We start from the raw sequence: 14327 nt of genomic DNA on the forward strand, positions 1-14327 counted from the left end.
GAGGATTGAAGATCAGCAGGTAAAATACAGAGTATTTGAGATTGAAAAATGGCAAGAATGGGGAAGTTAGTTTACAAGGAGAGACACAGAAAAAAGTTGAGAATTTAAAGTATTTAGGATCAACAGTTGTAAAGGATAGTGATTTAGGGCAGAAATAAACCACGGAATACAAGCAGGATGGAAGAATGGGAAAAGGTGCGTGAAGTACTATGCTACAGGAAAATAGGGGTCAAGTTGAAAGGTAAAGTACACAGAACAGTTGTGAGACCGGTAATGATGTATGGAGCGGAGACGTGGGCAATAAAGAAAGCAGAAGAGAAAAAGATGTACGTGGCAGAGATGAGAATGTTGAGATGGATGTGTGGGGTGACAAAAAGAGATAAGATATGGAATGAGGTAATTAGGGGTACCACAGGAGTTAGAAAACTATCAGATGAGATCCAAGAAAGTAGACTGAGGTGGTATGGTCATATTATGAGAAGAGATGAACAGTATATTGGGAGGAGAGTGATAGAAATGGAGGTACAGGGAACGAGAGGGAGAGGGAGACCAAAGCGAAGGTGGATGGATTGTATCAAGGAAGACCTTCGATCAAAGGGATTAACCGGTGATGAAGTGTGGGGCAGAGGTAGTGGAAGAAAGCTGACCAGAAACATCGGGCCCACGTAGAAGTGGGAAAAGATGTAGTCAAAGAAGACGAAGCCTGGAAGAGGGACTCTAAAAGCAATATTTGCTTCGAGGCAGATGACAGAAAAACATCGGGAGAAACAGAAAGTATTACATATGGTCTTTATTGACATGGAGATGGTATACGATCGAGTAACCCATCAGGAGCTGTGGAGATGTATGAGAAAAAAGGGAGTCCCTGAGAAATACGTAAGAATCACCCAAGAAATGTATGAGAGGGCAGTAGAAAATTTTAAGTTTAGTATAGGCCTAACAGAAAGTTTCCCAGTAAATGTGGTACTACATCAGGGGTCTGCAATGAGCCCTTACCTATTTGATCAGGTCATGGATGTAGTAACGCAAGGTATTAGAGAACAGTCTCCATGGTGTATGCTTTTTGCTGATAATGTTATAATGTGTAGCACTAGGCGAGAGGTAGTAGAAGAGAAACTGGAGAAGTGGAGAAGAGAAAAGTAAAACAGAGGATAGAAGATCAGCAGGAAAAATACAGAGTATTTGAGATTGAAAAAATGGCGAGAATGGGAAAGTTAGTTTACAAGGAGAGATATTGAAAAGAGTTGAGAATTTCAAGTATTCAAGATCAACAGTTGCAGAGGATGGTGATCTGGGAGCAGGAATAAACCACAGAATACAAGAAAGATGGAAGAATTGGAAAAAAGTGTGTGGAGTACTATGTGACAGGAAAATAGAGGTTAAGTTGAAAGGTAAAGTACACAGGACAGTTGTCAGACCGGTAATGATGTATGGAGCGTAGATGTAGGCAATAAAGAAGACAGAAGAGATGAAGCTGGATGTGGCAGAGATGAGAATGATGAGATGGATGTGTGGGGTGACAAGAAGAGATAAGATACGGAATGAGGTAATTAGGGGTGCCAACGGAGTTGGAGAACTATCAAATAAGATCCAAGAAAGTTGACTGAGGTGGTATGGTCATGTCATGAGAAGAGATGAACAATATATTGGGAGGAGAGTGATGGAAATGGAGGTACAGGGAACGAGAAGGAGAGGGAGATCGAAGCGAAGGTGGACGGACTGTATCAAGGGATTAACCGGTGATGAAGTGTGGGACTGAGGTAGATGGAGAACGCCTGCCAGTTACATCAACCCCACATAGAAGTGGAAAAAGATGTAGACAAAGAAGAATATATATATATATATATATATATATATATATATATATATATATATATATATATATATATATATATATATATATATATATATATATATATATATTTCATTTCTGTACTATTGTACGTGAACTGTCAAAAATGACGGCTAAATAATTATATATACACACACACACACACATATATATATATATATATATATATATATATATATATATATATATATATATATATAAATATATATATATATATATATATATATATATATATATATATATATATATATACATATATATATATATATATATATGTATGTATGTATATATATATATATATATATATATATATATATATATATATATATATATATATATATATATATATATATATTATATATATATATGTATACATATATATATATATATATATATATATATATATATATATATATATATATATATATATATATATATATATATATATAATATTCCTCTCATTAGGAATGAACCTTAGCCTCTTCAAATGAAAGCTAAGACAGCCACCAAACATGCATACTGAAACACTAATACAAATCGGATTTTAGGTCCTAACTATGGTTCAATATTTACCTGGTGAGGTCACTGTCTTACATAGGTGACACGAATGATAGAATTTCACTTGAATTACATTGAATGAGTTATTATATAAATAAAACTCACAATAGTGTGTTTAATATAAACAAATTCCCATCTCACATTGGAATTCAACCCAAGTTTCTCCAAATGAAAGGGAAGGTAGCTATTGATCTATCCACTAAAAGCTATAACTGAAGTAGGAGCCTAGGTGCTAACTGCATTTCAGGATATACCTACTGAGACCAGTGATCTACATACCAGCAATTTTTATGCAACTTCCCAACCCACCAAGTGACCCATTAATCAGTAGCATTTAATTAAAAATACCCCCAATGATTTTCTTTAATACACAGCAAAAGGATGATCTACATTCTTGCCAGATGCTAAAAGTGGGGAGACCTAAACGTAATTGTATAAAGGATAACATAGGAGCAGATAAGGTAGAATCGTAAATGAATGAGTGTTGGGGCTGGGAGCAGACTGCAATACATGTGAATCAACCACTGAACATACAAATAAAGAACAAAGCCTTCCTTTTTTTAAGCAGCAGGCACATTAACTTCCACCTAACTCCAAACAACTTAAAAAAAAAAAAAATGTTGAATATAACACATGGTAATTTCAACTCAGTTTTCATTACCGTTTTTACGTTGTCAATTTTATGTTAATTTCACTGTCTAACAAAAGCCAGTTTTCATCGACCTCTACAGTTTTTCTGCGGCATTCACGTTGACGTGGTTGGCTGCCTGACCACATCAAAAGATCACTTACCTTATCACAGTAATCAATTGCTACATTTACCAGCCTGAAGCTATGAGCATACAAAATGCAACATCTGCCTTCCATACCGCTGCCTTACTTTCCGGAATAATGGCAATCTTCGACATCCACAATTCTCTGGCAGGCGCAAAACTTAGCACAATAACTCGGTGGCAGACAGATAACTTTGTGGCAATCTGCTACACCTGCCTCACTTGATTTGAGCAGTCTATATCATCACCATCATCGTCATTCTCGTCATAATTTTACAGAATAAGAGCAATCAAATCAGGTCCTTCAACACAATGCAGGTCATCAATTGGTCATCATTCAAAAATTAATTTAATATCTCCAAAGGAGAAATTACGGCCTGCAATATGAAAAAGAAAACCACTTACTAGCACTCCTAGCTAACTAAACTATCACACTATAATCAAATATAAATAATAAACTTTTTCTATCATTCAGAATCACTCCTAGCAAATATGAATAAAATTGTACGTACTTTTGAAGTAAATAAACACTTCCATGCTGGTCGAAAAATAATATAAAATAGTAATCCAGCACTCAAACCACACAACTGCCTCTAACTGCAGTCAAATCAAAAAGAACTTTCACCCAAGACATTCACAACTTTCCTAACCTAGCTAAAAACATAAACAATCAACCTCATTTATACCAACAGTCTTTCTCACAACATACAATCGATACACTAACTACCTTTCGCTCTCTGACACACACACACACACACACTCTCTCTCTCTCTCTCTCTCTCTCTCTCTCTCTCTCTCTCTCTCTCTCTCTCTCTCTCTCTCTCTCTCTCTCTCTCAGGATTTGGCAAAAAACAAAAAATAAAAATTGATAAAAATCAATCCTCCACAATGTACCAAAAAAAGCACATAGAAATAAAGAAGTTAATTCCATGGCTGGGCTTCTTTGCTGTCTTAATCCTCCTTTTGCTGAAAACTTACTAAATTCATCTCTCTCTCAATATATATATATATATATATATATATATATATATATATATATATATATATATATATATATATATATTTCAAATACGCCATAAATTTTAATATATTAGTTTCTGGATTCTTTTAACGACCTTGGGATCACAAAATCGAGGTGAAATTACTCGTAGACAATAGCATCTGACCGCCCGGGATTCAAACTCTGGTCCAGGATGCTTGTAAGACCGTGAGCGTACCATTTAGCCACAAAGAAATATAAAAGTCGATGAAAATTCTTATGTACATATACCTGCCAAATTGAGTTTTTCGTACTATGAATTAAAACCAATCCATATTCACCATTGTAGGTAATTGGTAGGTTTGTAACATGGCATCCGATTAGTGATAAATTTTACACATTTAAACCTGTCATTTCATATCTCAAATAAGCCATATATTTTGATAAACAACCTCGGGATCAGAATCTTGAGGCAAAATCACTCAAAGACAATAGCATCTGATTGGCCGGGATTTGAACCCTAGTCCAGGATGTTTGCATGACAGTGACCGTACCATTTAGCCACAAAGAAAGATTAAACCTAATGACAATTCTTCTTTATATACACCTGTTGAAGCTTTTTGCACTTAGAATTAAATCCAACCCATCTTCACCGTCGTAGCTAATTTGTAGGTTTGTAACTTGACATTCGATTTATGATAGATATTGCACATTTAAACGTGTTTTTTTCATATTTCAAATAAACCATATATTTTAATACATTAATGTCTGGATTCCCTTGACGACCTTAGGATCAGAGTCTCGAGGCCAACCCACTCAAAGACAATAGCATCAGACCAGCTGGGATTTGAACCCTGGCCCAGGATGCTCATATGATCGTGCCCGCACCATTTATCCACGAAGAAAGAAAAAGTCAATGATAGTTCTTCTGTACATGTACCTGTCGGATTCAGGTTTTTTTGTAATTAGAATTGAAATCAACCTGTATTTAGCATCGTAGCTAATTGGTAGGTTTGTAATTTGGCATTCGATTAATGATAAATTTTGCACATTTAAACATATTATTTCATATTTCAAATAAGACATATGTTTTATAACATTAATGTCTGGATTCTCTTAACAATATCGGGATCAGTCTCTCGAGACAAAATCACTCAAAGACAAGAACATCTGATCGGCCGCGATTTGAATCCTGGTCCAGGATGCTTGTTTAACAGTGACTGTACTATTTAGCCACGAAGAAAGATAAAGTTAATAACAATTCTTATATACATATACCTATTGAATTAATGTTTTTTTTAACTTGAAAATAAAATCAACACATCTTCACCATCGTAGCTAATTGCTAGGTTTGTAACAGGGCATTCGATTAATGTTAAATTTTGCACTTAAACATGTTTTTTTTATATATATATATTTCAGTTAAGAAATATATTTCAATGCATTAATGTCTGGATTCTCTTAATTACCGATGGCAGGATCAGAGTCTTGAGGCAAAATCACTCAAAAGACAATAGCATCTGACCAGCCGGGACTCGACCCCTGGTCTGGGATGCTTGCATGGTAGTGACCATACCATTTAGCCACGAAGAAAGAGAAAAGTCATCTATAAATCTTCGAACATATACCTGTCAAATTAAGTTTTTTTTTTTTTTTTTTTTTTACTTAAAATTGAAATAAACTCATCTTCACTATCGTAGCTAATTGGTATGTTTGTAACTTGGCATTCGATTAATGATAAATTTTGCACATATAAATGTGTTTTTTCATATTTCAAATAAGCCATAGATTTTAACTCATTAATTGTGGATTATCTCAAAGACCTCGGGATCAGTCTCGAGGACAAAATCACTCAAAAACAATAGCATATAACCGGCAGGTATTCGAACTTTGTTCTAGGATGCTTGTATGACAATGACCGTACCATTTAGCCTCGAAGAAAGATAAAAGTCAATGACAATTCTTCTGTACATATACCTGTCAAATTAACTTTTTTTTTTAACTTTGAATTAAAATCAACCCATCTTCACCATCGTAGCTAATTGGTAGGTTTCTAACTTGGCATTTGATTGATGATAAATTTTGCTCTTATAAATATGTTTTTTTTTTTTTCATAATTCAAAGAAGACATATATTTTAATACATTAATGTGTGGATTCTCTTAAAAAATCGAGATCAGTGTCTCGAGGACAAAATCACTCAAAAACAATAGCATATAACCAGCAGATATTCGAACCTTGGTCCTGGATGCTTGTATGACAGTGACCTTAACATTTAGCCTCGAAGAAAGATAAAAGTCAATGACAATTCTCACATACATATACCGGTCGAATTGAGGTTTTTTGAACTTAGAAATTGAATTAACCCATCTTCACCATCATAGCAAGGGACATTCGATTAATGTTTCATTTTGCATATATAAATATTGTTTTCTTTTTCATATTTCAAATATTCCATATATTTTAACACATTAATGTCTGGATTCCCTTACTGACCTCGGGATCAGAGGCTCGATTCAAAATCACTCAAAGACAAAATCATCAAAGTGGCTGGGATTCGAACTCTCGTCTAGGATGCCTTTATGATAGTGACCGTGCAATTTAGCCGCGAAGAAAGATAAAATTCAATGACAATTCTTCTGTATATATACCTGTCGAATCAATGTGTTTTTTTTTTTTTTTTTTTTTTTGTACTTAGAATTGCAATCAACCCATCTTCACCATTGTAGCTAACTGGTCGCTTTGTAACTTGGCGTTCGATTAATGATATATCTTGCACATATAAACGTCTTTTTCATATTTCAAATAAGCCATATATTTCAATACATTAATGTGTGGATTCTCTTAACGACTTTGGGATCAAAGTCTCGAGGAAAAAGTCACTCAAAGACAATAGCATCTAACCAGCCCGGATTCGAACTCAAGTCCACGGTACTTGTATGACAGTGACCGTCCCATTTAGCCACGGAGAAAGGTAACTTTAATAAAAATTCTTCTGTACACTTACCTTTCGAATTAAGGTTTTTTGTATTTAAAATTAAAATCAACCCATCTTCACCATTGTAGCTAATTGGTAGGTTAGTAAATTGGCATTCGATCAATGACAAATTTTGCACTTTTTTTTTCATATTTGAAATTAACCATATATATTTATATATTAATGTCTGTATTCCCTTAACGATGGCGGGATCACAGTCTCGAGAAGAAATCACCCAAAGATAATAGCATCTGACCGGTCGGGATTTGAACCTTGGTCCAGGATACTTGTATTACAGTGACGATACCTTTAGCCACGAAGAAGGATAAAAGTTAATGCAAATTTCCTTGGGTATAGTCTTTTAAAATAAACGCAGTCTTCCACAACCGTCATAATGGGTCTGGACCAAAACAAACAAGCATATTCCCTACAATGGTTTTAATTAGACCTTGCTAAAAGCCTTTCTGTTTTGCTAATCATTTTCCAACACATATATAAGATACATGCTGTAATGGTCTGGAATATAGTTATGTACCTGATGATGATTTATTATAACTCTATATAGTAATACGAGGTCATTTCTGTACACTAGAAAAAAGGGTGTATCTAATATTGATGATTTGTACACAATATTTAAGCTTACTCGGTAGTGGGATGCCTCGAAAACCAACGACTCTGATCATCTGCCTTTAATTAATATAAAATCTCTCACCACCTCTCTATTATAAGACTCTATCAATATATTGCTGGACACCTATATGCACCTTGATCAAACGGGCTACATTCATCAAATTTTTTAATTTTCTTTTGTTGTTACTTGTTAATATCTTTGGACAGGAAAATTTAGTGATGAAGGAACACAAAGCATGGGAAATCCAATTTATCAGTAATCAAACATTGAATAAATATGAGTCCACCTGGGAAAGGCCTACATAAACACACATCGTAATTTGTGTGGCTTTATGCCGAGAGGAAGAGGTCTAACTACACTTACAAGCACCCCATGATATTTAATAGGCAGCACACTCCACTTTCTGGCTTCCAGTAATGTGGAGCGATGTACCGTAAAGCAGTTAGAGGATTGGCATAACATTTTATGAGTTTCTCGATTTTTAAATTCAACGCAAAAGAATGATTTATGTGGCTTTTTTTAAAGATCTTGCAATCTCCGAGTGCATGGCTTATGGACCTACATTAATATTGATGGCTCGATTAACTAAATAGGAAGGCCCATCCTTACAATATAGTAATCTTGCGTACTTTTATATTTTGTTTTCTAGGAAAACTTCCTTTGCAACATATTCAGGAGGGAAGGAAAGCTGTCTGATTCTCCACATACTACTGCTCTCCCCTGCCATATCCATTTCTCCTTTTTCCGTAATGATAGGACTTGCAATCCATCCTAACTAAACTCATTAAATACATATCCATCATTGGGAGACGCATGTCTGTTCATGTCCTCCAAATGCATTCGCCTTGGTCATTCTCTCTCTCTCTCACTCTCTCTCTCTCTCTCTCTCTCTCTCTCTCTCTCTCTCTCTCTCTCTCTCTCTCTCTCGTAACTACAATTTTCTTCCTTCCTGTTGCGAGTATTTCTGCGTCTTCTATTCAACTTCTTTCTTTACTTCCCTGGTCTAAGATTTTAGGTTATTTGCTCTTCCTTTTCTCTTTTGTGACTAAGTGATTATTAAAACCGCATATCTGGGGAACATATCACCTACTTCATTAGTTTTGCCTTCTACAGTATGTAATCCAAATCACTTCTGTTGAGTTTCAAGTGACTTGTTTAGTAATAAGTCCCCTGTACAAAAGAAATTCTGCAGGGGTCAATGATCAGTTTATAATTCAATCACATAACCCGACAGTAAGTACCGATTCCTTTCCAGAATCCACAGATATGTTATCATGTCTCGATTGAGGGTGCTATAGTTCTTCTATGCTACTTTCAGCCTCTGAGTTACAAACCAAATGGGCCACTCTCTACCGACACTACAGCCCAATGAAATTATTTAACCAATAGATACACTATTTGTGTGCGTCATTACCTAGAATGAATGATCAAATGTTTCTCCAAAATCGCCGATAAACTTACTTTGATAACCAGCAACCCCAGAAAACTAATTATTTGGAGTAGTCAGTATGGGTTTGCTTTTACTTTACTGGGACAGGGTTGGATACCTTCCAGGGTCATTAAGTTTACGGCAAAACTGAAATTTCATTAAGTTGATTTTCATACTGATACAACACAACTCTTAGAAAAATTATCCTTATCATTATAAGGTAATAAAGAAAAAACAAACAATGTAGCCGGCCAAGGGAGGTGATACTGACATCATGATTGGAGAAAAGTGACTATGTGAATTTTTCAAACCGAAGGGAAGCGAATGAAATTTGAATAAACGATGAAAGGAAATTTTGATAGAGGCCAGATTTTAATTCAAAAACTTTTAAAATGGTTGCTGTCAAACACATTAGTATGGAACTCTCCAATTGAAAGCCAAAGATAAGCCTTAGTTTTAGCAATAAGGTTAAATTTACTATAATTGATGCAGTCTCAAAGTGCCATATATTTTCTTAGCCGTATCAATTTGGGAAACGCAAGGGGATTAGCTTTTCTTGTTATACCACTGTTCCCTTAACTCATTAAATTCCCTTCCTACTTCCCATTAGAAATTAACGGAAGCTCTATTGGTCTTTACTAATAGGTGTTGATTCTGTCTCAATACTAAAGGGATATCGACCCATCCTCCCCAGTTGCTCATCTCTAACTGCTATCGCATCTACATTATTCCTAACGATGCCATAGTTACATTCAAATTCAGGTGGGCACTGTGGCCAAGCTTGCCGCAACTAGCTCTGGTTACCTTTGTGGATGAGAACTGGAGTCGTTATCTCTTAAGATTCTGTCTAAGAAGAGCTTGTGCATATTCAATTTTCCCACTGAATCGGCATCCAAAATAATTCCTCTATCAATCAAATCAATCACTTCACGTTTCATATATTTCTTCAATTTGTTCTATATCCTCTACTAGCACAATGACCATTTTTTTCTTTTTATGAGGAAGGCGACTATACTCGTAAGTACCTTAGTGCCGCAACTTCCTCGTTTTTGGTACTTGCAGTTAACTCCTTCACTTGTCTCCCCCCAACCCCAGTTCCACATAAACACATAGACAATAATACATCCCTCACTTATCCACTCAATAAGATGCTCATGTCCATCAGGCAACACTTTCATGGACCTGCCTCCAAGTTCCATAATAGTAAGTTTATGCCGTTTATAAAGTGCAACTCAAGAATTCTGGATATCCTCGTATCCTCCAGGTCGGCACTTTAAAAGTCATGCATGAAGAAAACTGTGATCCCACCTTGAATAACTTCTGCTCTTTGAGTCTTGTTTTCATGCTATGTTTTAGTGCCATATTGAAGACAGCCCATGCTGCTGACTGTGGCAAGCTAGAGGTACTTCCCTGCTCTATGAGCAGGAAATGTTTATGATGGCAAGTTTTACCCACTCTGAGTTGCAATGCCGGGTTACAGGGATGGTGGCACGGTCTCACTATTACCCCAGTGTACTACCCAATATTCCCATGGGGGTGATGCCAGGAGTAGCAGTGGCGAGATTCTCAAGCAGGACACTATGCTCATACATGCCCATCATCCTCACACTGCCAACACACAGAGATCCCCCTTCTCCCATCTGTGGACTAAGACCTTATCTTCCTTTTGATTCTCCTTGTTGATGTCCTAAAAGCTGATATCCATCCTTGCGGTTAACAGCATATCCAGAAGTGCCCTCTTTTATCAGGCGATATTTTAAATGGGAATTATGATGGCTGCCAACACCCAGCTGCTACCATAAAAATATCCTCATAGGTACAGTGATAGGAACTTCATGATATTTTTACGGGTAATGGACTGCTATCTCCTTTAGGCGTGTTATCTTCACAATCCCTGTAGATACTGGACACAAAGTTGAGAATGGACTCTCCCGGCCTTATTTCCAGTTGATAATTCTATATCCTATTGCATTTTCTTACACCAGGCAAGGTGGATTTCTCAAGGGATCACCAACATATTCAATCATAGTTTCTGAAATACTCACTTCCATTGCCTATGCTTCGCCAACAAACGCAGGGACTCTACTGTTTTTTTTTTGTCTATGTCGGCCATTCGTAGTGATATATATATATATATATATATATATATATATATATATATATATATATATATATATATATATATATATATATATATATATATATATATGTATGTATATATATATTTATATTTATTTATATATATATATTTATTTATTCATATATATATATTTATATATATATATATATATATATATATATATATATATATATATATATATATATATATACACATATATATATATATATATATATATATATATATATATATTTATATATATATATATATATATATATATATATATATATATATATATATTTATACATATATATATATATATATATATATATATATATATATATATATATATATATGTATATACATATATATATATATGTGTGTGTGTGTGTTTGTGTGTGTATGTGTTTATGTGTGTGTAAAAAAATTGTGTACTTCTATTCATTTTCTCTGAACTAGATTGGGCAAAGCTATATGAATTTACAATTGTATTACCTTTTTTTCAATTAGGTTTTATATACGCAAAACAAATCAATTCTAATTTAACGCAGAAGTCGAAACATCTTTTTCTTTCAGAAAAAATCCCACAGTATTAAGACCCGGTATAACTTACAAAACTTAACTGCAATTGTTATGACTGAGCTTAATATACAGTATATATATATATATATATATATATATATATATATATATATATATATATATATATATATAAATATATATATATATATATATATATATATATATATATATATGTATATATATATATATATATATATATATATATATATATATATATATATATATCGTCAATGATTTGAAAGTATACACAATAAGGGTATCATATCTGATGATCTCTTGGCACCAGGAATTTAGTTCCCGATGATTTAGGCTTAGGACTAAATATCTCAGAGCAGAGCCTTCTCTTAGGGATGACATTATCCTTTAATAGGATTTCCATAGGGTCTTCGAAATCCTCGAATGGAATATCATGTGAAGATTTAGTGTCCTAATAAATGGAAGTATAATTTAGGTTTGGATGTAAATTAAACAAAAGATTATGTAAATGTATTAAATTTTTTCAGGAGTTGTTATTTAACATCTTACTGTGAATATCATGTACAAATAAAAATGTGATTATATTCACTACATTATATATTACTAGATTTCTTAGAGTTAAAACCTTTTTAAGTCTTATTCCAAATTCCAAGTATACTTAATTGTCATATGTTATGTAAACTTGCTTTACGAAATGTGAATAATTAAAATGTTACATAAATGTCATTATATTATAAAAAACTATGAAGTTACCAGACAACTGTTAAATGACTAAAATGAATGCTAGAGCTAATTACCTTAGGGGTAATTTGATTTAATTTACTTGAATGTAATTCAACCTTCCTGGTGAAACATCTAACTGAAAGTTGGATAATATTCAAGTGTATTGTGTCACTTATATGGGAAATTAAACCCGCCTGGCAAGCTTCGATGGAAGAAAGGTTTTCAGATTTTGGTAAGAGTTTCCATATATTCGCATTTTTCAACGCACTGTATTATTTTCTTTTATGTTAGCTGCAATTTCAAACATTTACCATATACTATTTCGGAATTATCATCATTTTTGTAGCAAATTGCACATCAAATATAATAAAGTTTTATAAATGTTTGATTTTTGCTTCTTTTTACTCGCCTATTGGTTAAATATATAAATGCAAACGGCCAATCAAGAAAGTATACAGTATATCTTATACTCTACTAGGAGAGAATAAAGGCTTTCTGTATAGAAATAGAATATACCAGAAAATGATGACAGTTAAACAGGTATAGAAAAAGCGGTCGTGAGAAGGAACAACAACAACGTACTCGAAAATTCATGATCTTACCTTGCTCTCTCCTCAACGGTCAGGTAAGGAATACTGCCGTCAGTGTTATTTATTGCCAAAACGTGTTCTGTGATATTCGGAGAGTTCTCTCTTGGGTAGTCATGCTCATCCTTCCATCTGATTACTTCAACCTGATTAACAAAGACGTAATGTGAATTGGTATTAGAATTTCTTTTCTCTTTGCTTTTGAATTTCAAACATTAATTGCATTGATTTTCCTCAAACTTCAATATATATAGGTTATACTTTAATTTTTTTTCAAGTTTTGGTTTATCATTAATATCACTGCTATTGTTATTGATAGTTTACCATGCTATCTTTTTGTATGGCTTATTCCATCAGGACATACAAAACAAAAGAGCTGTGCTAAAATGTTTTTAACAATCTTCAGTAAAAAAAGATGTCAAATTCTACTACAGGAAAATAAAGTCCCCTCTTCACAAGTGCTCCCTTACCTGGTGACCTTGTCCAACAAGTGCCCTAGCGAGTGCCCGTAGCGTGAGAACATGGGAAGGTGCGAATATGGGATGCAAAACCAATATCCTCGCTGTCTCGCTTACACCAAGGAAAAGGGTCATCAAAACCGAGAAAAGTATCTCCCCTTTCATCTTTGCGTCCGGAAAAGCGACGGAAAATGTTGGTACTGCAAATAGTTTCTCTTCGGCTTATATTCTAGTGTGAAAAAGAAAAATGTCGATGTCTTGCTTGATTAGATTACCTTCGAGGTCAAAAACATTATAAAAATAAACCTATTAGGAAGTGAAATAATAGCTATATCATTTATATTTACAATACGGTAAACAAAAATCTTATTCTTAAAACCCAAATAGAAAATTCGAAATCAAAATTGTTACTGTCTGGGTCGTTACAATAGAACCTAAATATCACTCCCTCCTAACCCCCCCCCCACCCCCCCCCCAAAAAAAAAAAATACCAAGAAGGAACTCCTTTCATACTAAAACCTTACCAATATTTTCGTGTATATAGGTATAGCTCTTGCAATCCCATTTGCTGAATACAACTTTGAAGCGGTCCCTCGTGGTGGTACAAGAGAGAGAGAGAGAGAGAGAGAGAGAGAGAGAGAGAGAGAGAGAGAGAGAGAGAGAGAGAGAGAAAAACGAAAAGTG

At 34.2% G+C, this 14327-nt stretch overlaps 1 protein-coding gene across 1 annotated transcript in view; it reads right to left on the bottom strand.

The window, feature by feature from the left end:
- The window catches only part of LOC137643909 (UDP-glucuronosyltransferase 1A10-like), a 46771-nt gene extending 32953 nt beyond the window's left edge, over positions 1–13818 (bottom strand). The window contains exons 1-2 of the mRNA XM_068376664.1: positions 13656–13818; positions 13201–13331 (exon numbers count right to left, since the gene is read on the bottom strand). Coding sequence (XP_068232765.1) covers positions 13201–13331; positions 13656–13808 — 284 coding nt within the window. The 5' untranslated portion in view covers positions 13809–13818. The remainder of the gene's footprint in view (positions 1–13200; positions 13332–13655) is intronic.
- Positions 13819–14327: the final 509 nt, after the last annotated feature.

This window comes from Palaemon carinicauda, chromosome 1 (assembly GCF_036898095.1).
Source record: "Palaemon carinicauda isolate YSFRI2023 chromosome 1, ASM3689809v2, whole genome shotgun sequence".
In the NCBI taxonomy this organism is placed as follows: Eukaryota; Metazoa; Arthropoda; class Malacostraca; order Decapoda; family Palaemonidae; genus Palaemon; species Palaemon carinicauda.